Source organism: Chinchilla lanigera, unplaced genomic scaffold (assembly GCF_000276665.1).
Source record: "Chinchilla lanigera isolate Chin_1 unplaced genomic scaffold, ChiLan1.0 scaffold00031, whole genome shotgun sequence".
Lineage (NCBI taxonomy): Eukaryota > Metazoa > Chordata > Mammalia > Rodentia > Chinchillidae > Chinchilla > Chinchilla lanigera.
The window spans coordinates 23,170,331-23,198,311 of record NW_004955432.1 but is presented as its reverse complement, the minus strand read 5'-3'; the positions used below and the strand labels follow the sequence as shown (position 1 = coordinate 23,198,311).

The 27,981-nt window shown below is 38.8% G+C and overlaps 1 protein-coding gene across 2 annotated transcripts in view; it reads right to left on the bottom strand.

The window, feature by feature from the left end:
* The window catches only part of Cftr (cystic fibrosis transmembrane conductance regulator (ATP-binding cassette sub-family C, member 7)), a 148,703-nt gene extending 130,036 nt beyond the window's left edge, over positions 1-18,667 (bottom strand). Inside the window, exon 1 of one of the 2 annotated variants that reach the window (XM_013515961.1) lies at positions 18,521-18,667. In XM_013515961.1, coding sequence (XP_013371415.1) covers positions 18,521-18,573 — 53 coding nt within the window. In that variant the 5' untranslated portion in view covers positions 18,574-18,667. The remainder of the gene's footprint in view (positions 1-18,520) is intronic. The other variant, XM_005388136.2, reaches the window with a different exon arrangement.
* Between the last annotated feature and the right edge of the window lie 9,314 nt (positions 18,668-27,981).

Below are 27,981 nucleotides of genomic sequence, written 5' to 3'. Positions count from 1 at the left end.
GAAGCTTGTATTTTCAATATGCTTTAAATACAACACTAACTTTACAAATGAACAGTATTTCACTATCAATATTAAAACTGCAAAGGCATTCTCAAGAAATTAAAAAATAAATCTCAACCTCTTTCTTCAAAAATATAAACACAACTCTTTTTATCTATATCTTAGATTGGGTGACAATTCCCATAAGTGAGTTTTCAGCTCATTTCAAAATCTTTGGGCTGCTTTTATAAAAAGCTTTCTGAATTCTCTGCATCCATTTTAAGAAGTCGTGTTACAGCATGACATCTGGTTTTGACTACGAAGAGTGCTGTCACCAAGGTTCATCAAACCAAACAAAATTCAGTAGTATAATGACCCGTTTACCATCTATAATTATTAATATTGTTTAGTATTTCTTGGTAGTTTCACCACAGCCAACCTATATGTGTGTCCCCAAACTGAACCATGGTTTAAGGTAAATTATGAACGCTAAAATCCATTAATTGTAGGCTGACTGCAATCACCACAGAATCACATTAGAGAAAGATTTTATCCCATGAATTTAAGCCAATAAAATTGAATAAAATTTCTGCCTTACCAAAGAGTTCTCCATTTTTGCCTCAGGCCAGGAATTTCTTATAAATACAAAACAAAATAAACCAAACAGCTATACTTATACACGTTATTAAATATTAATTTATGCAAAACTCCAGCCAATCTTCCTTTTGAATAATCCTGCATATATGCAACAGACTTGGACAGAATTTAAGAGTGCTTGGTCAAGATTTTCACCTCCATAATTTCTCCCATTAGAAATTGAAACACCAATGCAGATTCACCACGAATAACAGAAATCCATAAGCTTTTGCTGGGGCTGGGGATTTAGCTCAGTGGCAAAAGCGCCTGCCTGGCAAGCGCAATGTCGTGAGTTCGGTTCCCGGTACCGGAGAAAAACCAAAAAAAAAAAAAATAAGCTTTTGCTTTGCTTTCCATCTCTCTTCTACTGCACCTGCTGTCTTTTCTTCTCACGTCTAACTCATTTAGCTTTTCCTTCATTTAGAGCAAGGTACTATGCATGGACAGTGGACTCATAAATTGGTCTACTCAGCAACTGTGATAGCTTTCAAAGTTCTGCCTATTTCCAACAGAAACTAGATAATTATTAATCATGAAGTAGAAGGGGAAGTAAAAAAAGAATTAAGACTCCTCACAATGAATGTAATCACTATGTAATCAACTTATTTTTAAATTATGAAATAGCAGAGACTCATAATACATACAGATGTTTAGAACTTGTAAAGTTTAAATTAACTGAAAAAAAAGAAGTCCTAGCATCCCAGATAACATTGTTCTGGTCACTTATCATAAGAAGTTTGGGGTTTCACTGCAAAGAAAATGCTATATAGTGATTTTTTAAGCACACACATATAATGCTGTATTTAGTCCATTTTATTTCTTAGAATAAAACTTTCAATTTTGTATAGAATGACTTTTTAAATTCCTCATGATAAAAAGAATTTGGCATTTATAGCCACTATTACAACTTGGATTTTCATAAAACTCATTCCCCTAAAACAATAATTAAAGCTTGTAGTCATTTTTATTTGACATTTGACTTTTATTAATACAACAGAGCACATGACATTTTCATTTACTAAAACTTAAGATGAAGGTATCACATATCAGACCTTTTCAAGTCAAAATAATTTTGTTTGTATAAAACAATCATGCTTCCACAATATCTAGCATTACTTTTTATTTAGCTAGCCAAATGAAATAAAATAGCAAATTCAAACCACCATGGCATGACACTTTTCATAAAACTGACACATTAATAAACCTCATAGCATACCTCCTTTATGTGTAAAATAATTAAAACTTAAAAGACTGAGCAGAAATTAAACTCCTCTGTGTAGATGGGTTCAAATGCACTAGAAATTGTCTTGTAATCTGATGTACTGACCATGAATTTGAAATAGCCCGTGTAATCTGCATAGTTCTAACCATCCAAAGAATGTTGATGGCAGACAGAAGAAAAAGGGAAAATTATTGAACAGATTGTGATAATACCTCCCAAACTCCCAGGGGGAGCTGCAAGAGAAAGAAGGACCACTGCTCCACCTGCCTGCTGCCTAAACGAGGGTTACTCATTCAGTCATTCATTCACATGAACAACATACAAGGATTCCTCCCACATGATTTAACTTTGCTAGCATTTCTTTCATAATTACCCCATTTTTGGTAGTCCTTCAATTTTATGGAACTTTAAACCACTTATTAAGGCCCTCTGTTCACCTGACGTATCTAGATACCAGCACCAGAGCCCGAAGCAAACTCACTCTGATGGGCTTCTATGGCCTTGGAAGAAAAGTACCCGTCCCCTTTCGGAGCCATGATTACCTTTCTGAATCTAATTCAACATCTGGGATTGAAGCTGCTTGACTTTTCTCAAGAGGTGGAGATGACACATCTTTCTTAGGAGCAGATACCCTCTGGGAAGCACTGGGCAGTGAAGTCAGGTATCTGCTTGGCATGAGTTATCACAAGCAAAGCACACGCTGAGCTTTTTCATGACTTTCAACATCCAAATGGTTTAATGTCTTCTCACTATGTATACTAAAAAAACCCACTTTTATGAAGTCCTTTCTGTCACTTGGTTACCATTTATTACCTCAAAGCAACTTTTGCCAAAATTAAAATTTTTAAATACAGTGAGTTTTGCTCAACATAGTTTGTTCACGGATGTTTATTTACTTGCTTATTTTGCTTGATGAACAGAATGGTAAAATGGAAGCTGGAAGTAACTATAAATGTTTGAGAACCAGTACTCCAAAATAACATGGATACAATTGCTGCATCAGGAATATAAAGTTGATTTTTAATCGCTTCATCACTTATGATGGCAGTGGTGTCAAGGATTCTGCTTGGAATCATCTAGCTGGATAAAGACCAGTCAATTCTGAAATATTTCTTCACCTTCACCTTCTCCTCCACCTAATTTGTGTACCCTCCCTGCTCTGTGATACTGTACCCTACTGTTGCTCACGTTTGTCCTTCAGAAGGCTTCAAACGACATCATGGCCTTGGACTCGGCCTTCTCGGCTTCCCAGCTTCAAATTTAATGTGGAATTTGGTTGTTTGTGGTATTTTAACTTTTTTGTCTTTCTTTGTGATCACTTCACCTTTTAAAACACAAATATTAAAGCATTTTTAATTAAAAGGTGAATTTAGTGTCTTTGTTGTTTCTTCCCCTGTTCCTGAGTTTGGGGACCAAGGTTTCATTGCCTCAAAACCTCACTCTCACTGGGATGGACCCCGGTAATGAAGCTCGCCAGAACAGGGAGGAGAGCAGCACCAGCCCGACCCTCAGTAATCCCCACTGCAAATTCCAGCAAAAAGGCGAGGACCAGGCAAGTCCTGGAGACAGCAATCAGTCCCCGGTTTACCATGGAAATAAGACTACTGCAAGGGCCATGTTTTAAATTTCCTGCATTTACTCTGTATATATCTTTTCTTTAAATATCAGCAACATATTGTTAAGATCTGTTGTTTAAAAACCATAAATTGCTGTAATTTCAGAGGCAAAACACACAATAATGGATGATTGATTCATTAATTGTTCCTAATAAGCAATTTAATAGTTCAAAATGTTTACTCTGGAAATCAGGTAATTAAAAGTATAAATCATAATGTACAACATGGCAGTTTAGGGAAAATCATTTTATGGCCACTTAAGAGATTTTATTTAACCTTGAAATGCTGTGATCTCATTTCCATTCACACTTTAGGAAAATGAACTTTAAAGGAAATGCTGAGCCAGATTTTCTCCCGTTTGAACTCTGCAGGAACTCCCACTGATAAAACCATGGATAATAAGGTGGCTCTTAATTTTTAAAAGGATTCTTGCCATTATCAGGCATAGCATTCTTTGGTTTATACAGGTGACACTAAAGAAAAATTAATAACTTCCTTGAAGTAAAACCTAATTTCTATTTCCAAGAAACCTAAATGCACTGAAATAATTCTACAGAGATTACGTAGGGGTGACCCTTTCTCCAGGCTGGTTTTAATTTTCCACCTGTGTGTGCCAGTCTGTCCTTAATTTCCTTAACCTAGCCCTCTACCACAAGCGGCCTATCCATTTGTCTACCTATCCCTCTACTCTCCAGCCACACTGAACTGTGTGAGAATGCCTTATAGAATTTTTTAACTTTTGTATTCTTGCACATATTATAGGGTATGGCTGTGAGTGTCATCCAATGTTTTCAATTGTCAAATTTATGTCACAACATTACACTTTGCTAATTTATTCCCCTCATAAGACTAAATTATTGAGGACAATATAGGTGTAATATTTATCCTTTTATCTCTATTGTCTTGTTCAGTGAACTGGACAGATTAGAAACTGAATGAATATACTAATTAATTCCATAAACATAGTATGTTTATAGCTCCTGTGAGCACACTGGTTGCAAATAGATGCTTCTTAGCCGCTACTCCTGATCAAAGCATTTTTTTTAAGTTTTTGTGTTTATTGTGTGTGTGTGTGTGTGTGTGTGTGTGTGTGTGTGTGTAGCACTGGGGTTTGAACCTGAAGCCTTAAGCACACCAGGCAAACACTTTACCACTGACCTATGTCTTCAGCTCTCTTCCTTTTAATTTTGAGATAAGATCTCACTAAGTCACTTATCTCTAGCCTTAAACTTGCAATCATCCTGCCTCAGCTTCCTGAGTAGATGGGATTACAGTCACGTGCCACCGCACCTGGCTCAAAACCTTTTTTTAAGTCTATAGTAAATACAATAAAAATCTGATGTATCTATACTTTCCCAAGGACCGTTCTTTAATAACATTTCCTCCCTTTTCCTGAGTCATAACATGAAGCAGATAATCCTATAAAGCCTGTAGCCAAGATTATGTGATTCTCCTCAATAAAATATTTTTATATGTAACACTTCTCATTATCAAGACAGTCTTGCTAATATTTAGTCTTCACCCTGTTTTTAAAAGAGGTGCACCAAACTTTCATAAATGGAGAGTAACTACAGTGGGTCTGAATCAATAGGACTGTTGTCCTTTTTCAGAGGTGAAATTTGGACAGAGACAGGCACAAGGGAGAACACCATGAAGGTGAAGACAGTGATCAGGATGAAGCCTTTTCAGAGGACACAGCAAACCACGGGAAAGGCATGGAAGAGATTCCCCTTTGCATCCCTCAGAAGAAATCAAAACTGCCAACACCTGATGCTACACTTCCAGCCTTCAGAACTGTAAAACAATAGATTTCTGTTGTTTAAGCCAGCTAGTTTATGTAAGTCTGTTATGGTGGCCCCAACAAACACACTATTTTGCCCTTAAACAACAGAAGAATTGGAAAATACACCCAAAGAATAATCTGAGTATTTAAACTCAAAAGCTGGGGATGGAGTCACCGGCAAAAGCTACACATATGGAATTGGACAGGGGCGTTTGTTGGGAGTGTGCGCTCCAGAATCCAGAGCCAGTTAAATTTAGAGATAAGAGGTACTTTCTTGGAGTCTCAACAGAAAACTGAAAAAGCAGGGAAGTTCAGGTGAAGTACATCCCCTCTCCAAGTAGGTAAACTTCACCCAATCAGTTGAAGATCTGAATTAAGCAAAAAGATTTGGTCTTCCCAAGCGAGACAGCACTCTCCAGCAGACTGCCTTTGAATTATAACTGGAACACTGGCTCTCCTAGGTCTCCATCCTGCCAGCCAATCCTCACTTGTCAGCTTTCATGATCATGTGAGTTAATTCCTTGTAATAAATCACATATATTAAATAAATGTGTTTGCTATTGGTTTGCTTCTCTGGAGAACTCTGGCTTATATACAGAGGAAGGACTGTATTTAAGGACTGTTAGATATCAAAATACCGGTAGGCCATGTTAAGATAAGAATAAATCATTGTCCCAGTGAGAATAACTGAGTAGTAAAAAAGATTAAGTAAGTTGCCCAAGACCACACTGTTAATAAGTCACAGAGTGAGGATTCTAGCCAAGTCTGATTCCAAAGTACATGCGTCTTCCTCCATTGTTACCTAAGGCATGCTTATGAGGGTAGACATGAAATAGAACGTAGCTCATTTCCTAAGAATACAGATGGGCAAAACATGGAACTCAAAGGAAGGTCAGGAACAACCAGTGCAAGGGAAAACCTAATTTAGCGGTTTTTCAAACTATGAGGTCCAACTTCTCCACTGCCCCAAAATACTTCACGGAATTCACCAATTTGAAATGTCAACATTTTTAGTGCGTTCTATTATTAAAATTGGAATGAATTATTCTCAAATGTTATATGCCAATTTCAGCACACTGCAGCCATCCAAGCATTACCCTTACCTGCCAGGCCAAGGCATTTAGTACAGACGGTGGGAAAGCCCCCTCTGACCACTCTCTGCGCATACGTCAGCCTATTACGGTCTTTCGGGGCTATCTTGGCAATGCCTAACGACATGACACTGTAACACCCACGAGCCACGCTCACTCAGTAGCCCACCACGTCTCCAGCACACCTGCTCACACAAGGTCTCGTCAGAGCATAAGAGAGAGCTGTGCAACACCCGGAAGTGATACATAACAAGCCCCAGATGATATTATCACGGTTTTATAGTGCTTTATCATGCTTATATACTCTAAGGTGACACTGATTATGACACTCACAGTCAATTTAACACTTGCTTTTTCAAAAAGGAACGTTACATTACACATAGTTTTTAGAAATGAACATCACTATATACTTGTTCACACAATTACCTATCACTTTCTTCTTTGGTATCATAATTAGAGTTGTCTAATCCTTATTCACATTCAGGTTGAAAATAATTCTTCTGAATCACTCTTGGTCTTTCATTTCTATGAATAGGTTTACAGTGACAAGCTGTATTCATAACACCTTCACCTGTGGGACAGGCAGTATAATTTAAAGGCACAATGAAACGCTGATCTTGGGTAATTTGTACTGTAATTATACCTCATGACATGCCAGACAAACTTCAGACTAATATTACCTATTTCCTTAAAAACTATCACAAAGTAATCTTTCCCCCAAAATATCAACCAACAAAGTAAATTTATGTGGAAGTCAACCTTGTGGGACTCAATGAATGCAAAAACAATGCAAACAAAGACACCAGACGAAGGAATATTTACTGCTTATGTATTACTAAGTTTCTATATGATTTATTACTGGGACTGAAGGTTGGAAAGTTTTTCTTTTTATTCTGTTATGAGAGGCATCTCAGCTAAGCTATACAATCATAAAAGGCATCTCAACTTCAGAAGTATAATATTGTGGAGAAAACAATAGGACTAAGAAAATGATGCATACAATGTGATGTAATGACTTCAGCCTTTATTTTGTAGTGGAGTTCAACTATGTTTTTGTGTTTATGAAAAAGTTATTTCCTGTTATAGTCACTTCTAATTGTATATACCACAGCTCCTAGGAAGATTTCATCTGAAAATTTGAATTCACTGATAAAGTATGAATTCTTCTTTAAGAATAGTGAAAAAGGCAGAACCTGGTGAGCTCCACACAAGCCCATTTCATCTTTACGCCTACATCACTCACATACACCGAATGGGGCTCAAAGCTAAGAATTTTTCTTAAATCCCAGGGAAGAATTTGGACTTGGGTTTTTCAGCAGCGCTGAAACTACTAGGACTTCAGCAACTCTAGAGATGGACTAAATGCGTTTTGCATAAAGGGAAGTGCGTGGCTAGTAGTGGAATGTTATGGCTTATATCTAGATGCCCTCCCAAAGCCGCATGTGCTCACGGGGAAGTAGCTGGATCATGGGTTCGTGCCATTGGGATTAGGGTGTGTGGTACTAGGTTAGTCCCCTAATTGGATTAGCATAGTTCTGAGTGTGACTGAATGGATTTACTGAAGAGGGAAGCCCCACCCTGGGTGTGGTGGCACTAAGCAATAGGTTTATAACCTGGGTGGAACATAAAGGGAACGAAGGCAGCAGCAACCAGTAAGCCTGCCTTACCACTGCCTCCCTGCCTTGCCATAGACTGGTTCTCCTCTGTCCTGGTGTCATGCCTTGGAACCAGCCAAGTACCTAAGGAAACCTCTGCAAACTGTGAGCTAAAATAAGCCTTGCCTCCTTCAGTAACTAAAGGAAAAACCACTGCCTCAGCAAAATCTAAATTTTATAGACTCTGAAGTATCAAGTACTGCGTTAAAGAACCATCTGCCGGGTGGCTCCGTCCCTCCTTCAGCCCTGAGAAATAAAGAAATAAAATAAAAAATAAAGCAAATGGAAAAATGTTCACAGACGACACAAACAATGAAAAGCTAAGGGACAGTGGTCAGAGCGGTTAGCAAAGAAGGACGGGACACGGTGAGGTGACACAGAGGTGACGGCCTGGGGACACAGCTGACGGGTGCAGCTGGTGGGTTAGAGAAGACGCAAAAGCTCGACAGAAAGGCCGTCTGGGTGTGTTCGAGGGCCTGGGTAGTGACAGAAAGACGGATTTCAGAACATGAAGAAAGAAATGAAGGTTGATGGCCGGCACCTGAGTGGAACAAATTAGGATGAGACGCACAGCCTGGGCCAGGTACTTTTCAACTGTGCTGTTGCTGTGTGACAGTGATCAGCGTCTGGCACACTCTGGCTGAACAAATCTTTTATTCTTTAAGAGCACATCTTCCTTCCTCCCTGAAGGAGCTTGTCACAGCAACCTATGCAAAGCAACAGCAGTAATTAAGCACGAGGCATTCTTCCCTGGTCTTTCCGAGAAGAATGAAGTTTCATGCCTTGTTAAATAATATTCTTTATGTAATGACTGCATTAAAGCACAAACTTCAAAGGCAAGAGAATGTTTAAAATCTATATAAAATCAAGCGATATTGCACAAATGCCTGTCAACTGAGGAATGAATAAAGATGTGTCTTTTATACAGCGGAGTACTACCTGCCATAAAGAAGGATAAGCCTGACTTATTCCCAGATAAACTGATGCCCTTTGAGACCATATTCTTAAGTGAAATAAATCAGAGACACGTGTAAATAGCGCATGGTTTCTCTGGTATGAGAAACCGTAAATAAGAACCAAAATGAATATTAGGTATGTGCAATAGGAAGAAAATGCTGAAATGGGGAGGAGAGTTGGGGAGGAGGAAGGAAGGGAGAAGTTAAAAAAAAGTCATAACAGGGGCTGGGGATTTAGCTCAGCAGCAAAGCGCCTGCCTGGCAAGTGCAAGGTCGTGAGTTCGGTTCCCGGTACCAGAGAAAAACCAAAAAAAAAAAAAAAAGTCATAACAGAAGCAAAAATCAAAACAAAGCTTTTGTAAATGGGGAGGGGAGGAATTGAAGGGTAGGGAAATGAGAAAAAAAGAATCAAGTTATATCATACACAGATACAAATTCTCTACAATGAATGTGATCATTATGTATATCTAAAACCAATAAAATCTGATTGAAGAAAAAATTTAGTGATATAATATAATTAACCAATTCCATTCTAGGTTTGTAGGCAATATAGTGTACTCTAAGAGCAGAGACCTGGATTTAAGCTAATCTAAATTCACATTCTTACTTGGCAGTAATTATCAGGGTGAGCTTCTATAAACTCTTTAACCTTTTTAAACCATATATTCCTCTAGAATGAATTTAGAATTGTACAGAGAATTCACTTAGGTAATATGCATTACCCTGACATGTAAAAAGGGTTTAATAAATATCAGGAGACAAAATTTCAGACTTCAAAAGCAACTCAAGAGAAAATACTCAATTCTGTGACCAGCTGAACAACTTCTGTTTCTACTGTTACTTTTCTAAAGAGTGGTTAACTTTCAGAGCTCTCTTGTACTCTAAAATTGATAGACAAACAGGACTACTGAGAGAGTAGGTTAAGGAAATGGGAAAAGATAAAACCACCTCATAACCCACATTTCACAATTTTTTTGATACAATCCCGTCTTGTCCCAAAATCTTTTATTAATGACCTAAAGATGAAGATTCTATAAACACATTAATCTATGATAGTCTTTTTATTCTTTATTAATATTTTTTAAGCTGAGACTGTAGATCAGAATCTTCCAGAAGTTCTTGTGAACTCTACACCAAGTCCTTTCTTGGATCTTCTGTATCAGAAGCACAATGGATTGAAGTCTGTGAACCTTTTGAAACATTTCACAGAGCTGGGTGCTATGGCACATACATATAATCCCAGCACTCTGGCAGGCTGAGGCAGGAGGACTGTGATTTAGAGCCACACTTATGCAACCCAGTAAGATTCTGTCTCAAAATTTAAAAAGGAAGAAATGAAAAAGCTGAGGATCTAGCTGATTGCAAAGACCCTATGTTCAATCTAGTACAAAAAAAATCCTAGTTTTTATGAATCATATCCCTTAATATAAATGTTCCTTAGTCCAGTGTTTCAAATCAGATTAATACACTACCAATATCAAAAGTGGTCATTGGGGAATGAGAGATTGTCATTCTTAGAGGTACAAGTTCCTGGACCCCACTTTAGACACAGTCCAAGTCTGTGGGGTTGGGATCCAGACTTCCAGGGGCTTTTTACACCAACCAAGGTTGAATAGCACTTAGGCTACCTAAACCCATTCTTAAAGACTGACCTGACGATCTAATGGTTCTTGGATTTTAGTGAATAAAAATAATCACCTAGAATGTTTTTAAAATAATGAAATATTGTAGTAGTTCTCTCCCAGAGATTCTGATTTAGTAGGTATAGAGGAGGATCCAGGAATCTGCACATTTAATATGATATGTACCATTTTACATATGTATTATACTACAAATATATGAACTAAATGTATTTTAGAGCAGGTAATTAGCAGACCATAATTTGAAAAGCACTGCCCTAAAGCTTCAGCTCTTCCACAAAGCCAAAATGATAATGAAAGGTAGAAACTTTTAATAGATTCAGGACATTAAGGCAGGTACAACAGCCCCACTAAAGATACTTATGAAAGAGAACTTCCAGAACATCTTCAGAAAGTGACAAGAACAATGAGATGTATGTGTTCAAACCCAAGGGGAGTATTTTGAGGGGGATTAGTAGCAGTGTGTCTTTTACTGTAATACATTTTTTAAAATTAAACTTTCATTGTATTTTTGATGACACTCATGTCTAAATGAAATGGCATATTCACATTTAGGAAGTTTTTTAAAATTTTTCAAAATCAAACAGTTTTTGTTGTGAAAGAATTATACTGGTGACTTTGAAATCATTTAATACAAGAGAGGTACTTTACACAGTCAACAATTCTATAATTCAGAAATTTTAGCTTCCTTTCAATAAGCAGAATAAGGGTTAAATCTAGATGTTTATGATGATCCGTCAAGTCCAAAGAGAACAATTACATCATTAAAAATATTAGAATGGTGCTGCATACCCATAATCCCAGCCCTCTGGGAGACTGGGCCAAGGATACCATAAATTCAAGCCTGGGCAACTTAGTGACTTGGTAAGATCTTGTCTTAAAAAATGGAACAAGATGGAGATGCAGCTCAGTGCAAAGGTCATGGGCTCAATCCCCAGGATATATATAAAAAAATTAGCATGAAAATTTCAGTAAAAGAAGAATAAAATGATGTATAATAAACTTTTGTGTTTTAAATCTTCAAACCACTATATATCCGTGGCAAGTGCAATATTTATGCCAAGTAAGTGCATACATGTATGCGTGATGAATTAATTAATAACTGAAAAACCACATTTGTATTTCAAAATCTTCTTTCACTTAAATGATTTCATTTTATATTGATTATCTTTATGGCTAGTAACATTCCATTGCCTAAAACTTATCTCTAATGTTACAAGCATTGCTATGTATCCACTTTAATTTCAACAGTCTTACAAACTCTTAACACTGAATAAAATTCTAACTTTCACTGTAGTTATACATTTAATGAATTAAATAATTTATGTGAACATCTAACGTCTAGCTGTATTACTGATGTTGGTTCAATTTGGCCCATTAACTAATTAACGGATGGAAGATTTATTTTCTTTCTTCATATTTCACAGTTCACGTAAACAAGCGGTCTATTAACTTTCATAGATACAGTAGCTCTATTAAGTATCAGGTGAAAGGAAGTAGAGATAAGTAAATGTGAGCTTTTAGGTCAAATTTATCTCTGATTTGAAAGATAGAAGTTCCCTTGGTACTGAAAAAATGTACACCGAAGTAAGTACAAGACTATTTTCACGTAACCAAATTACATGGCCGTAAACCCTTCATTTTTGTTTTAAAACGTCTTCATTTTTGAGAGACATAGAGGGTCTGTGAAGGACTCCTTCATTCCTACCCCAGGCCTTCTTCTCCAGCTGAACTGCCCCACTCAGCCAATAAACAGTGCCCCTATCCACCCTGTCACCCAAATCAGCAAATGTAGAGATTATTCTGGATTTTTCTGATTCACCTTTCACTTCTAATCAATAACAAACCTGTTCCTTTTACTTCATAAATGTCTTTCAAATCCATATCTTTCTCTTTATTCCTACAGTCACTTTTTCAGCTCATTTCTTTTGCAAAACTGCAAAGCCACTGAATCGGGCTTGTCATTCTTCTCCTTAAAATCTGTGGCTTTTCTCTCGCAGTTTGATAAAGCTCAAACAAACTGTACCGAGTCCCTTGTGATCTCGCCCTTGCTAGAGTTTGCAGACGCATCTCTCTGAATTCTTTCAAAGTGCCTTGCTTCCTCTTCCTACCATTCTTATACATCATCCATTGGTTCTGGGTTTAAATTTCCTTAACCCATCCCCTAACTCATATTCCTTTGTCTGAATAACTCCCGCTGAATGCAAGAGACGTTTCCTTTGGCAAACCTTTCTTGACCGGTGTTAGGCACCCTTACTGAACACTGTTTTATAAGCCCTTCAGTTTATGGGATGCAGAGAATTTATTCCATGAAGGCCACAACAGTTTTTTTGCTAGCCACTTCTACTGCTTAATGCCTGCATGAAATACAGAGGGTGGTGAATAAATGAATGAGAGCATCCTCCAAGCTGCCCAGAATCATGACCTACAAAGGAAGTATTACTCAGCTGCTGGTAGAACTCTCAGCCTATGTCATAACACAACTGAGAGTCCTAACAATCCTTTAAAGACTTAACAAAAATCTTCAGCTCACTCCCTTACCCTACAAGCAAAGAATCAGCAAGTAAACTGTCCCACAAAAGCCAAGCCATAAGGGTTAGAAGGAAAATTTGGGGAAATAAGTGCTCTGAGCATCAAAAATCTGCCCACAGTTCTGACTGCTTTGCTCCCCCTCTTTTTCACATGATGTCACCACTGGGTACTGTCGAATGTTACCAGTTGACAATATGTGTAGGTCTCTAAATTGATTGCCACTGACTCATTCTCCTCACAAAAAGACAATAAATCATTCCATGCAAGTCATGAAATGATATGAGTAATATTTTAAAAATTAGCATCTAGGGCTTTAAAATTTGAAAGAGTTATTGATGTCCAAAGTTAGTGGCAAGTTAATGGAGCAGCACCAGAAGTAGCAAATTTGACAAGCTTTGCAACTTGGAAACAACTGTGGAAATCAGACCTTTCCAGACTTCTACAGGAATGTAATTGTCTATACCAAGCAATGTAATAGTAAATTAAATTTTTACAGGCTTCGCTCAAGCTCTTTGCTGAGCTCTATGCAAAACCACCTTGTAATGCTAATTTCAAACTGAAACAACCACAGGGTACATTCATTCCTAGGAGCTGAAGAGAAGCAACTGAAATAGTAATGCTCTGCTCTGTGATAATGTAACTGACATATTTAAAAAGCAATCCTCTGTTCATGTCCCCAGACTATTTGACTGTTTTTATCAGGGTCTGGTTTCCCCTCTTGACCCATTGCATCTCTGCGATTTTGCTCCAGGCAAATGCCCTACACAAGATGCGTCAGGAATCAAAATGGTCAAAATTGCTGCTGAGTCAGAGGTGTTTTTAAAGTTTTGACAAACAACACATAACTGCATGCTAAATGGTTAACACCGTTCCCTGATGGTTTGGCAATCCTATACTTATAGCTCTATCATACTGAAATTATAGGTTCTTGTGAAAGGACACTACAATAATAATATATTTTATAGCAGTGTTCATTCAAGGACCTCAAACAAGTTCCAACATTTATGTATTATTATGACACTACATCCTACTTCCTCCCATAAAACACAGCAGAAAGCTAGAAAGCCATGATTTCCCTTGTGTATAGTAGGCTCTGAGGAATATTTTAATTGCCACATCAAACACAAAATATTGATGAACCAGTTAAGAAAAACAGATTCCAATGCTCTCTTTAGGAAGGAACTGAATATTAAAACTGTAACACATACTATATGATGCAAGCACGTAAGAAAATTCATTGGGATACACTTCAAAACTAAAGAAGAATTTTTAAAACAAAAAATTAGTTAAAATAAACTTAATTGTAAAATATTATACGCATAGATAAGCATATATATATATTAGTCATATCATGTAGAGAAGAGACCTCAAAACTCTGGTTTCCTGTGGCAATGTTTTTATGAACATTCCCAATAAATTGCAACAATACTTATGGCTCAACCATAACTTTTAGCTTTCTTCATGCTGAACATGTCAATGAAATGTCACTATAAGGAAACTGTGATGGATTGTTTTTAATGCTATGCCTCTATGTCACTTATGAATTTGGTTCTCTTCAAAATTACCCTGTTTATGAATCTTTTATTATATTCTTATATAATTATGTTTCAGTTGCTCAAAGCACTTCTGTTTTTCTTCAGTAAGAATCATATTTAAACTTTGTAATGCATTTTCTGAAGGACAATACCTAAAGTTAGGTAACACTTGGCTGTTAAAGTAAATGATGAAGAAAATTTTTATTTTGACAAATAGTCAAAAGTCATTTAGGAGGAATTCCAAGTGATCAGTCTGAGTAATGTGATTCTTATTCTAACACAAGATGATGAATGCTAATGAAGTGAGGATGATACATATGTAGGAAAGGAAATGTATATATTTGTAAAGATAAGACCATCGTAGGAGATCCAATTATGTTTGGTTGTTTCCACCACTGCAGATCAAACTCAGGGGCACTTTAAGACTCAGCTACATCCCCAGCTCTTTTATTTAGAGACAGGGTCTCCCTAAATTGCCCACGCTAGTCTTGAACTTGCAATCTTCCTGCCTCAGCCTCCCAAGGAGCTGGTATTACAGGCATGGACCACTGGGCCTTGTCTAAATATTCTGATCAAAGGCAAAATGCTTAGAAGAGAAATGTGGTTTTCACTGGTAGATATTTTAAGCTACCACTCCTATTCTAGTGGCTCAAAATGTCACATAAATCTTAGTGTTATATGTTCAACATTTTCTCATTACTCTGCCTCTGGTAATTACAAAAGTACTGTACATGATCTTACTATTAACCTGAGACTTGCAATACTTAATTTTTTGTGAATGCCCACCCTAAATCCTAATATATTTCACTCTTTTGTCTGACTTGAGATTTGACTTCGGAGCTTATGGGAAGACCCTGTACTCAGTCTTTTAAGAGATGTATGCTACACAACATTGGGTTTCCGTGGGGCTCCCCTCCTTGAGTGTAGAGCAAGACTTCCAGAACGGACACCATGATGAAAATTCAGTTTGTACTATCCACATGGTGTAATCCATAATCTAACAACTAAACAGAATATGAGAAATTTGGGGAAACAAGAGACAGAAAAAAGACAGGGAAAAAGAAACTGAATGTATTAAAAGCTATGAGAAAATGTAAAGTTGAAATATTGCCAAGAATAAGAAGTTTAACCACTGTTGGTAAATATTTATAAATCAGTCTCACTTGTATATGAATCATGCAAGTTTATCACCTCTAGATTTAACATATCTTATTTCAGTCAGGTGTGGTGGCATGTGCCTATAATCTCATTACTCTAGGAGGATGAGGCAGGAGGATCGCAAGTTTGTGCCTAACCTGGCCAATTTACAGAGACCCGTTTTAAAATTAAATTAAATTTAAAGAGTGATGAGAGTGTAGCTCAGTGTGAAGGACCTGGGTTCAAGCCCAGGAACAAAAGAGAAGTTATTTCACAAATGTTTTCATCAGAGCTTCAACTTATTATACTTATTTTCCATGATATTCATAAATAATTTGAAGCTTTATGATGAAACTCTTTATAGTGCTCATTAAGACAGTTCCAATACATTTGAAATTTTTTACTTGATATGAAACCCTTGCAAAATTAAGAAAGTACTTAGATATTTTTCCCAGACTTTTTGATTTTCCAACCACAAAACCTAGATAATTAAAGTGATACTTAATAGACTCCACAACCCAGACCGGAACAGTTTTACTCTTCTGTGACTATAAAATTGAGAGATTATATTCAGAAAGTTAAGTTTGAGGGCATTTAAGAAGATATGACACAAGCACATGACTTTCTATATTACGTATCTGGTAAGGACATGTTAATGGAGACTTTCTTTAAAATCTCAAATAGGCCCATTTATTGTATATACAGATGGATAATCCCAAAATTATACTCAACAGAGAGGAATTGATCATCTTGTGCAAACAAAGCCCATAGTAATGTAAAGGATGTAAAAATGTGTCAGTTAAGGATAGTAAGTATAACAGAGCTAACATTGACAGGGTTAAACACTGGATATACATTTTCTCTGCACATGAACCCCTCCGTGAAAGTTCCATCTCAGTCTCAGAGTTTTAAGGTCACGTCACACAGAGATGCAGAGGGACTCAAGTCACTCAGCTACTAAGTGGTAGATCTGGAATTTGAGTCAAAACATTATGAGCCCCAAGCCTACCACCTGTGACCACTAAGTAATATTACCGAGCCCAGTGCAGAAAATAAGTTTTTACCAGTTTAGAATTATAGTCCAGAAGAAAGTTTGTAATCATTGGTACTTTAGGTGATTGTCAGTTCCTATAAATAGCAGGAATTTAACTTTTAAAAACACACTTATTCTTAGAGCAACTTATTATGAAGTAGTTTAAAGAGCAGAAATGAGTATGCTCTTAAAAATTTAGTAGCTATTAAAATTACATTTTCTTTTCAAATCAATCTATGAGCATTTTTAAAAATTATACTAAACTATGGTAGGTGATCTTTTAAAAAGAAAATTTAAAAAACATTTTGGCAGATGAGCAATTTTGAAGTTCCTTAGTACTTAGAAGTAACCATAAAATATTCATTCTCCTGGAAACTGTATTTTTAGATGGATTGGCATTTGGATTCCTCAAAATGTTCTAACAAAAATTCTATAATTTATGCCAGTTAACGTTCTTATTTTATAAGTAGCAGGAAAACAGATGAACAGATAGGTCAGTTTTATAGATTAATTAGCAAAAGGGTCTATAAATGTTAATGTACAGGGATTCCAAAGAGTAAAGTCCCTCTCCTGTCCACAGTGAGGAGCTCCCTTTCAATGACCAAAGGCCTCTGTGTGAGCACCTGGATTCCAGGCTTGCTGAGCATGCACAGAATGGAACATTAGAAAGATGGGAAAGATGAAGCCCCTTCCCCAAGCTCATGCATACACGGGCATATTTATAATTCATTTGACTTTTCTGGTACTTTAGCGGCTGATTCATTGGAGGATTGTGAGTCAAGTAAGGTCCCACGAGAGCTGCGCCTATTCATTCCTCTGCACAAACACAATAGCAGTAACAAAGTAGATACAGTATCCAAAGAACACTCCAAAGGTGAAGGCTACATTTAACCACACTTTGCCTAAGACTCCAAATTAAGCTACTTTTAAAAATCTCATTAGATGAAGTTTGCTAGCTTTTATGGATCATCACATGCAAAATGAGATAAGAATACAATTTACTAAACGTTATTTGGATATAACTTCAGTACCTGTACCCATTGCTTCACATTTCCATGATAACGTTGGCTTCCATTTTACATGCATAACTCACAGTTTTTGCGCTTTCCTAAGTTAAATGTTTCATTAGATTTGTTTTCCTTCTTAAAAAGAAGAGTAATGGAATTGCGGCAAACACTTGTTAGATTTACTTGGTATCACAATAAAAACGTTATGCATATAATTTCTACCTCTTCTTCTGCACTTTTGCTTTCAAAATTCAGTCAATAAATGTTTTGTGAGCACCTACTACATGCAGGAGTGAGATTTGTAATACCTATGCCAAAAAGACCAGTTTCTGAGTCATGCAAGGCGGGGAGGGCCAAACTAAAGAATCTGTTATTAACAACTTCACAATGTACAAGTTTCTCAGAAAAACAAAAAAATCAGCGGAATCAGTTGCACCGTAGCCTGTGTGGGTCTTGGGAGTCTGACTCAGTCACAGTAGGTTTTGCTCTCTCTGCAAAAATTAGCTTCAGTTTTTGCTTCTTTTCTAATTTTAATGCCACTTTATCTCACCAAGTCTGCATTTTCTTTCAAAACCATGAGTGACAGTGCACCTCTGGGAACCAGAGCAGAGCAAGACCCAGCGTGCCCCCGGCTCTGCCCCGCGCACTCCCTCTTCCCGGGCACGTGTGCTTCCGAAGGTGCACTGCGGGGCTCTCACCTGAAGAAAAGTTTGGAGACGACGCTGGCCTTCTCTAGAGGCGACCTCTGCATGGTCTCTCGGGCCTGCGGCGCGGGCCGGGCTTCTGCTGCTGATGCCGGGCGCCCCAGTGCGCCCGCGCCTGCCGCTCGCCCCTTTTTCTCTGACCCGCTGTGATGTCACTTGCTCCCAGCGGCCGCCACCCGCCCATCCCGCACGCCTCGCCGCGCCTCCGCGCCTCCCCGCCTCCGGGCCAGGTCTGCCGCGGCGCCCCCACCCCGCCGCGCTCCCTTCCTCCTTCCGGCCTTCCTGCCTCGGCCTCGCAGCCTGCTGCGGTGCGCGCGGCGCGCAGGTGGGCACCGCTCCGAGCCTTCCTCCCCCTGCTCCCGCCCTTCCCGCGACCCTAACCGGGTTCGCGCCCCGTTGGCAAGGCGCACGTTTTTAAGGAGACGAAAACACGCTTCCCCTCCATCGGAATACAGCTTTACGGAGCCAGAAGGTTCCGCGGCCGCGCCCCCCGGCCCCCGGGGCTTCCCTGCGCTCGACCGCAGCCCCAGGCGGGACCCGAGCGCGGCGCGGACTCCTTCGCAAACGCGCTTTGTAACAGCCCAGGGAGGTGCGAGGAGGGAGCTGGGGCACTTACCCGCCACGAGCTGTCCGCTTTAAGCGTTTCAGGCCGGCCTGTGTTATTTCAAGAGGCTTTTGTGTGTCTTAGAGGCAGTGACAAGTGGACAGTGTGTAAACTAACCCGCCCTCCTATAGATTTCTTAGTCTCGGGCGGCAAAACGCCTGGACTGATACAGCGAAAACAATCCAAGCTGTCTTTGAAGGGAAGGTAACTCGTTCGCTTCGACCTGACAGGGCTGTGCTCCGCGCCCTGGGGCGCTTAGGTTTTCCCAGGCAGAGCGCCTGGTTCCAAGTTTCTGGAGTAGGGTTGTGTGCCAGGCTGCTGGCTTTTAAAGAGCCCGTCCTTTAATTCTTCAACTCTATTGTGCAAAAGCAACTAAGTGTATATTGAGTTTGAATTGAAAATTTCAAACAAAAGTAAAAGTTTGGGCCTGATTATCGCCTCGGCATCTCAGAGCAGGTTGTTTACTCGTGCCGCACCTTATTGTTGACTTGTGGTCACCCAAATACAATACACAGAAAGCGTGCATTTCATAATGCTACGGAGACGGGAACGTGCGTTTCAGTCCAGGAATGTGCTCAGCAGGTGTTTATAGCTCGGCCTTGCGCTTTAGTGTCTGCTTTCCCCCTCACCTTAAAGTGGGTTTTAGAAAGGTCTACATTTTGCTATCCTGAACTGACTAGTAAAAAAAGAAAAACAAAGAGGCAAACCAAATTGCACAAATTGCACCAGGAAAAACTCCCACATTTCAAACTCATGATTCATTGCATCAAATCCTTACCCAGGTTTTTCCCTCCAGTGTTACAAAAATTGAGGCTCTGTCTTCACTATTGACTTTTCCCAGGTATGTGATTGAACTCATTCCATCCATTCTCCACCTCCATCCACACTGTTGTTTGCTCTACAGCTGCTAGTGTGACCCATCAAATATAATACACACATTTTGAAATAAATCGGTGATCAGTTCCTCTTCGTCAGTGAGAAGCATGTGACAATGGAGGGATTAAGAATTAAGTTCGTGGGCTGGAGGCATAGCTCTGTGGCAGGCACTTGACAAGCACGCTGGGGCTCGGGGCTGGACGCCCCCGACCTAATTTTAAAAATGGATTAAGCTCCAAAGACATGGAAGCTGACCACGGTTTGTGACACCGCAAGACTCCAAATGTCGGTTAGTTTCATTCCTGTGAAAAGGATTAATAAAGTAGTGAAAAGCTCTAAATATTTGCTAGGCCTCATTCACATAAATCTTATGACAAGCATGTAGGTATGCATTGCTTTTTAAAGTATGCATTGTTATACCCAGTTTTCACTTAAGGAAACAAGAGACGTTAAGTCAATGCTTGTAATGGCAGAGCTAAGATACAAACTCAGCTCTGATTCCAAACCACAACTCCTATCTGTATGTAATTCTATTTCTAATAAAGTCATCCTTCATGTATTTATATACCGTCACCAGCCCAGTCTTTTGCCTCCCCTTAATCTCATGAAATAAACACTTCTAGACCTATTTGACATTGAGACAGGAAAGCAGAAATCAGCAATAGCACTGGGATTATAGATATCTTAATAAATGATGTATAATGTTATTCTATTTTAAACATATTCACACATTTATAAGAAGACTCTAGGGTCTTTGGGGGTATATGTTGAGACAGGGACTTGCTATGTAATTCAGGCTGGCCTCGAACTCAAATACCGGGATTACAGGTGCGCACCACCATGCCCAGAAGAAAACTCTAGATTCTTTATCATAAAATATCACAGCCACATTTTTTTGGTCAGAAGACTGCAATTCAGAACTTTAGCACTGTTAGCAGGTGTATCCCAGTGAAATAATTAAGAAATGGCATTCGGTATTCACATGTAGGTGTGTACCTAATGTAGGATGGAGGTGTGCGCTCAAGAAAATTGCTCAAATATGGCTGAAGGCCAGTGACTAAGACGAAATGCGGCTCTCAGAGGGACTCGGTAGGCCGTGGCAAGGGTGGACGTGATGGAAACGCTGAAGCTCAGCTCGCTAGGTAGCTCAATGCTAGCTCACGTCACTTTACAGCCACATTGTAGTAGTTACGTTTGTTGGGCATTTATCATATACTGGGTACCGTGACAGATACACAGCATGATTTGCCTTTTTCAGTCCTTAAAACACCTTTGTGGAAAAACGCTTTCTTCATTATCCATACACTACAGAAGAACCTAAAAAAGCTGATTTATTTTCAGACACAAAAAAGCTGATTAATTCTCCCAAGAAAGTTCCAGGGTTAATGATAGCAGAGGACACTGGGGCTTAAACCTAAACAGTTTGCTCCCTGAGCCAAAGCACTTAAGAACTGCACATTCTTATCATACAGAACTTCTTAATGCTTTAGGTAGAACTGATTCTAGTTATAGAAGAATGAGTGGCCATATGCGTGACATCAATTTAAAGATATATTAAAGAGAAGAGAGGAAGAGAAAGGGAAAGAGGTAAAAAAAAAGGGGGGGGAAGAAAAGGACAGAGAGAGGAGAAGAGAGGAGCAAGAGGAAATTGAAGAAAGAGAAAAAGGAAGAAGAAAAAGAGGAGAAAAGGAGGCCAACATTTATTTAGCACCTACTAATGTACCCAAGTAAACGCAATCTGTGAGAGATAAAAGAAGACCTTCCTGTCGTACTTCACTCACCGGGCATAAGATGAATACTTATCCTTCGTATTCAACTTAATTTTAGTGTTTTCCTCAGAATGTCTGAGTTAGCCTTATTTGTGTGAAGTAGGTAACAATCAGTAGTGCTCCAAAAACCGGGAAAGTAAGAGGAGGATGAAAACACCACCTCATATGGAAGAAAAGCTCTACAAACCAGGGAATGCGAGGCCTGGTCAGTTCTCACGTGCACAGCCTGGTGGTGCTTGTACATTTACCTAAGCTAGAAGGGTAGGAGCAGTCATGGCTCCCCCAGGGTGTGCCACCACGGCAACCCAGGATGCAACCACATCGCAGTAGTAAGTGTTGCGCTCTTCGGGGCTAGAAAGAACTGTTTTCACATATGATTAGGTCAGTTTATTGTTTACTTTTAACAGCTTCCAGCATTATGTCTGGTCTGACAATTCTTCTTATAAACACACATGCACATGTACCTCTGTGTATGCACATATATAACTCTTCCTCCCCGCAACCTTCTTGGAGGCAGAAATAACGTCTTCTGCCTTCCCTGTGGCTCACCCTTTATTTTGTCATGCAGTATATGTAATCAAACCGCCATTTTCTCTTGGGGTTACTGACCTAATAGCTGACATGTCATCCTAAAGCAGGAATCTGAAGACGTTCACATGAGGAGCAGTTGCTGTTAGTCTTTCAGCAAGTGAGACCCTGGAGCTAGGGCAGATAGACAGAATAGAGCCGTATCCCCACCCTTCAAGCTTAGAAGCTGCTCACGTTCACCAAGGTTCTCTGGAGATAGTAGTAAGGGTTCTGGAGAGCGCTTGGGCTTCAAGGCAATAAAAACTTAGTTTTTCAATCCTGGCACCACCACTTAGTTAGGTCTGTGATCTTAGACGAGTAATTCAATCTTTCTGTGAGTCAGTTACCCTTTTCTAAAGAAGATGTTAATCATATCCAATAAATAGGATTGTTGAATGGATTTGTCTGTCTATCCTGATACTGTTTACTTTTGGGATTAAATAATTCTTTGATGGGGAGAAGGTCTGTCCTGCGCATTGTAGAATATGCGGCACTGTCTCTCTCTTCTACCCACTGTAGGCTGGTAGGACTACCCTTCCCCCCACTTTGGGACAGCCGACACTCTCCCTAGAGATTGTCCAGTGTCTTGAGCAAGTGGCTAAAAATTGCCCCCAATTGAGAACTGTTAGATGAAATGAATTAAATGTGATAAGTATGACAGACATAAAGGGCTTAGAACCTAATAGATACTCAAAGCATGTTAGAAACTATCATTATAGCATTAGCTAGAAAGTAAGAATTAACACAGCATTGCAAATTAAATACTACAGGAAAGTGAACTCCATAAAGGTGTAAAAATTCTCAGGAACACTGGGCTCTGTTGTTTCCTCTGAAGTTATTTGCTTGTATTGAGTTACATGATAGCTGCAGCATAATTTTGATTTAGAAGCAAAATTACTTTATATGGTAAAAATGTCCTTACTTCCTTTATATTGCAATGACATTTAAAAATTCTATTCATTGGTTCTTCTAATTTTTGGGTTTTCAACAATGGTGTTTTTAACACTGTGTTCAGATAGAATTTGACTCCCTGATGGATCTCCTGAAACTTAAGGGAAGTTCCCCATCAAGAAAGTCTTAAAGATCTTCAAAATGGGAGCTTATTTATGCTAGTAATGAACCAGGCTAATTATGAATAATATTAAGAATACAACTTTGTCATGAATATAACAAACTTTCTGGGATTTGCTAAAGTTGTCATTGATGAAATGCTTCATTATTTATATTGGCTCTCCTCATTCTCTTACTGAAGCTTTTTTTAGCAACAAGAGCACTCATAGCACCAAATTAAATTTTTATTTATGCTGAAAGCCAGGTTTTAATTTAACTCCAAGAGGAGAAGTGGTGATTTTCGTTTTGTCCAGATGAGTTCTGTGTTAAGTCTGTGGCACATAAAAGAGTTACATTTAGCAAAGCAGTGGGACACAATAAATAGAACAGTGGATTATTTGCTTCTTTTTAACCACTTCCCCCTGGGTAGATGATTTATTTGAAAGAAAAACAGGTAACAAAGCATTTGATACAAAATATAAAGATAGATTAGATGGAAAAATTTTATTGCTCACACACAGTAATGGTAAGTCTGAAAGTCTTGGCTACCTAAACTGAGTAAAGTACAACCTATTATTCTCATAATCTGATATCTGATGGAAACCAACATGCAAATTCATCAGGAAAGAAAAATCATTGTTCATTTATTTATAATGGAAGAGTTTGCTATTCAGAGACTTAGAGAAATATCATTGAATGTCATCATGGAGAACATTTCCAGCTATAACTTTTACAAAACAATTCTTTTTGTGTACCAATTTATAATAAAAAAATCAAGGACAGGACATGAAATCAGTTCCCAAGAAGGTTTTTAGGCCTATAAAACTAGAATTTGAGGATTTGTGGGTCTAGGATCCTTGTACTTACTTGAACTTACCTGGTAAGGGCAGAATCTATGTGATCTTGTTGTTTTAGGGCACTACGCTGGCTGTTTATTGATCTCAACCACAAGGTGATTGGTGCAGCTATGGTGATTAATCCGTGTGGTCAAAAGGACAACCCATTCCTGGTTCAGTGACCGTGGCCCTGTGCATCCCTGGGTCTGAAAGAAGAGCCGGGATCTCCTTCCTTTCAAGGCTGTCAGAGGTAACACTGACCAAGTGCTGGCAAAACACCCTGGCACTGTTTATACGTATAAAAATCATATTTTAAAATATAAGAATCGTGTAACTCCTTTATAGAACAAATATAGCATGCTAAGGAAGTAAAATTAAATTGACAAATTTGTATTATTTGAGTGCTACACATTTTAAAACATGGATATAGTTTTTTAATAAAAGCAAATTAAGTTTAGTATGCTATGATCTTTGCAAAGAAAAGTTGCATGTCAGGTACTTTTTCTCCTGTATAAACTACATTACATGCCTCAGGGGAAAAGCCCTATAAAATTGCCACATTTTATTTACAATAAAGTCCCATATTACAAATGAAGAAATTGAAGTACAGAAGGCTAAATGTAATGTCTAAATTCAAGAAAGACGACCAGAATTTGACCAAACTCAGTGATGCGGCCCCAGAGATCAGTACTTAACCACTAGGCTCTGCACCTAAGGAGAGACAGACTATGCACGGGGCACAGTTTCGTTTATTTAACCGAAAGGAATTGCCTTTTACCGTTGTCCGTTCGCTTCTCTGCATAGGTAAAGAACAAGGCATATTACAACAGGGTTTTTCTTTCCTTGTGACTTCACTGAGCAGACCCTCTTCACTAAAGGAATGTAGAGTAGGGAAGTATCCGAGAGGAAGGGAAAAAAGAACAAGATCTTTTCTTTCTTGAGAAAGACTACCTCTTCTTCTTTTTTTTTTTATGGTTCAACAGAATCTATTTGATGGATTGAGATGATCTTAACTGGTATGCTCAAATGGAGACACCAAGGATCCCCAAAAAGCACACCTCCTACCACGTCAAGACAGGTCTAAGGCCAATGTCTACTCCATGGTGGAGGGTAGGTTGCTCTTGACTTTGCCGCTAAAAGCACAGGAAGTTTTCCTTCACACACCCGTCTTGAGGTGCTGGGTAGGCTTTTGGAACTGCTGTAGCAACTTCAGAAGTCCACGCGCAAGGCAGTACTGGCGGAGACTAAGACTGAGAGTGAGAGTTCCTGCTGTGGCCTGTACAGGGATCCGTTCTAACAGGTGACATGGCAGCTGGGGTTCAGTGTTCCTCCAGTGCTGAAGGAAGGCCAGTGTTTATCAGTGAGACGGCGCTGTTAGTAACATCCGATCTTGCAGCAGAAAATAGGGAGGGGCGTGTGGCAGGGGAGCGGTTAGATCCTCCATATTCTCTCCTCCTTGGTGTTGAGAGACAGAAATGAATATTTTGTAATGGATAAAACCCTTGGTTCTTAGGCAGTTTATGTGGAAGAGGTCCTTAAGAAAAAATGTATGGACTTTTTGTTAACTTAGATATTTAAAAGCTAAAAAAGAGGTATGATTTTTATCCGTAGCCCAAATAGGTGAAGGGAGATATACACATTGCATAAATACATATCCATGAATATTGAAAAATCTAGATAGACATATGTCATAATCATAGAATAAATCTCTAAACATATTAAGTATATTTTTTCAAAGCAAAGGAAAGCAATGCATCCTGAGAAGTCAAGTGATCTTTTGACGCCATTGTGCGCGTGGTCTCAGAAAGCCTGTGGTTCTCCAGCTCGGTGCCAGGAGGGACACGGTAAACAAGAGGAACTGTGCTTACGAGTTCCAGTGAGATTACATCTAAATTTGACTAAAACTGAAACAAAACAAAACATTAGTTGCCTAAGCCCAAAGAAAATTATCAGTATCAATGCCTCTTTCATCCATTCTAGATTCTCCCTGGCCCTGCAAAATACACAGCAACTGCCTAAGTCTCTTTCAACTTCCTTTCTTTTATCTCATTCCTACACTTGCATTCTTCCTCAATTCCTGGTTTTAGGAATAAAAATAAATACATTCACAAGAGCCCTTATATATGGTCACGAAGTTGTCCTGTCGGGTCACTTTGAGCATTTAACTCCTAACCAGATCTCTCCACCACTAGTTCACTATGAGCTTATAGTTTCAAAACTGAATCTCATGCAGCTTGCATAAGTGTCACAGTCCCACTGAATTTCTCTTTTTGTATATTGACTATTTTTAAATTTAAAAATAAAAGTAAAACAATTTTAGAGCCCTATTTTGGCTTCTCTTTCCTACTTAACTTCTCAGGTTGGCTTTCTTTCCTTTGTTTTGAGAAAATGCTTTTAAGGTTTTAGTAATGGAAGGGTGTCAGTCCTCTTCTTCTTTAGACTTCCTTCTCCTCCCAGAGGCCAGGCTGAAGCACATGAAGAGCAGAGCAGCTTCTGGAGCCTCTCTCGATGCAGTCCTCCATGAAAGCAAAGCAGGAACACACCCCGCAGGCCCCTAATGCCCGATGACCTGGTGCTTTCAGCACTAATGGGGAACAGAAACCTTGAACCTTTCTGCACCTGCCTCGTGCTTGGCCCCTGGGAACCCGGCGACTGATAACTCCCTGGCAGTGTACCAAGCTCCGGTGGAACATCCAGTCCCACACCGCAGGCTCACCGCCAGCTACCCGGCGAGCCACCAGCTGTGATTGAACTGCTGTGGTTTTCGAGACAGTTTGGTCATGATCCTAGCTGTCTTTAGGAGTTCCTTTTGTTCTTAACCTACCATATGATCAAACAAATGACTCTTGGAAGTTATTTGTCTGGTCTAAAATGCTGTGGGAATCTATTTTGCATACTTCCAAGAAAGTGAAGGTTTTAAAAACGATGACAAATCAATTAAATGTCTGAGAAAAAATATAAAACTCTACTCAATCATACTCTACTCAGCTGTATATTCTCTTATACAAATGCAAACAGATCTGAGGCCTGTAATAATTTGGATACTTCAAGGGAAAATGCAATATTTTCTGTAATCTGATTACTAAAATTACTAAATTTAAAATGTACTTTTCTTTAGCTGTGTACGTAAACAAACGTTAGATCATTACATCTTTTTAAACTTACATCTTCTCCATTAGCCTGGGCAACACAGAGAGACTTCATCTCAAAAGAAAAAACACATATGCCAGAGAGCATGGCATAGGGGTTTAGAACTTTTCCAGAGAGTGTGAGCTGAGCTGAGATTTCCTTATTTGTAAAATTGGAGGAAAAAGAGCTTCCATTACACAGTGAAAAGTAAATGAGCTGATATCAAAGTAAAAAGTTACCATAATGCTTGATTAGGTAAGTGCTCAATAGATTATATTTCAAATTTCACGTTCTCATCTCAATAATTCATTGCATGCTGACTCTTGTGTGATTATTTTTATATGAAAGAATGACGTGCAGTTGGTAGAATCTTTATGATTCTTAAATGCATTTTTTTCTTAACAACTTTTAGCTTTGCTTATTTACCTTCTTTACAAATAAGGAAAAATAAAGCTCAGTAATTAAAAAAAAAAAACCTCATTTAAAAAGCAAGAAAACATCTAAACAGATACTATACCAAAGAAGATATACAGGGGCTGGGGATTTAGCTCAGCGGCAAAGTGCCTGCCTGGCAAGTGCAAGGTCGTGAGTTCGGTTCCTGGTACCGGAGAAAAACCAAAAAAA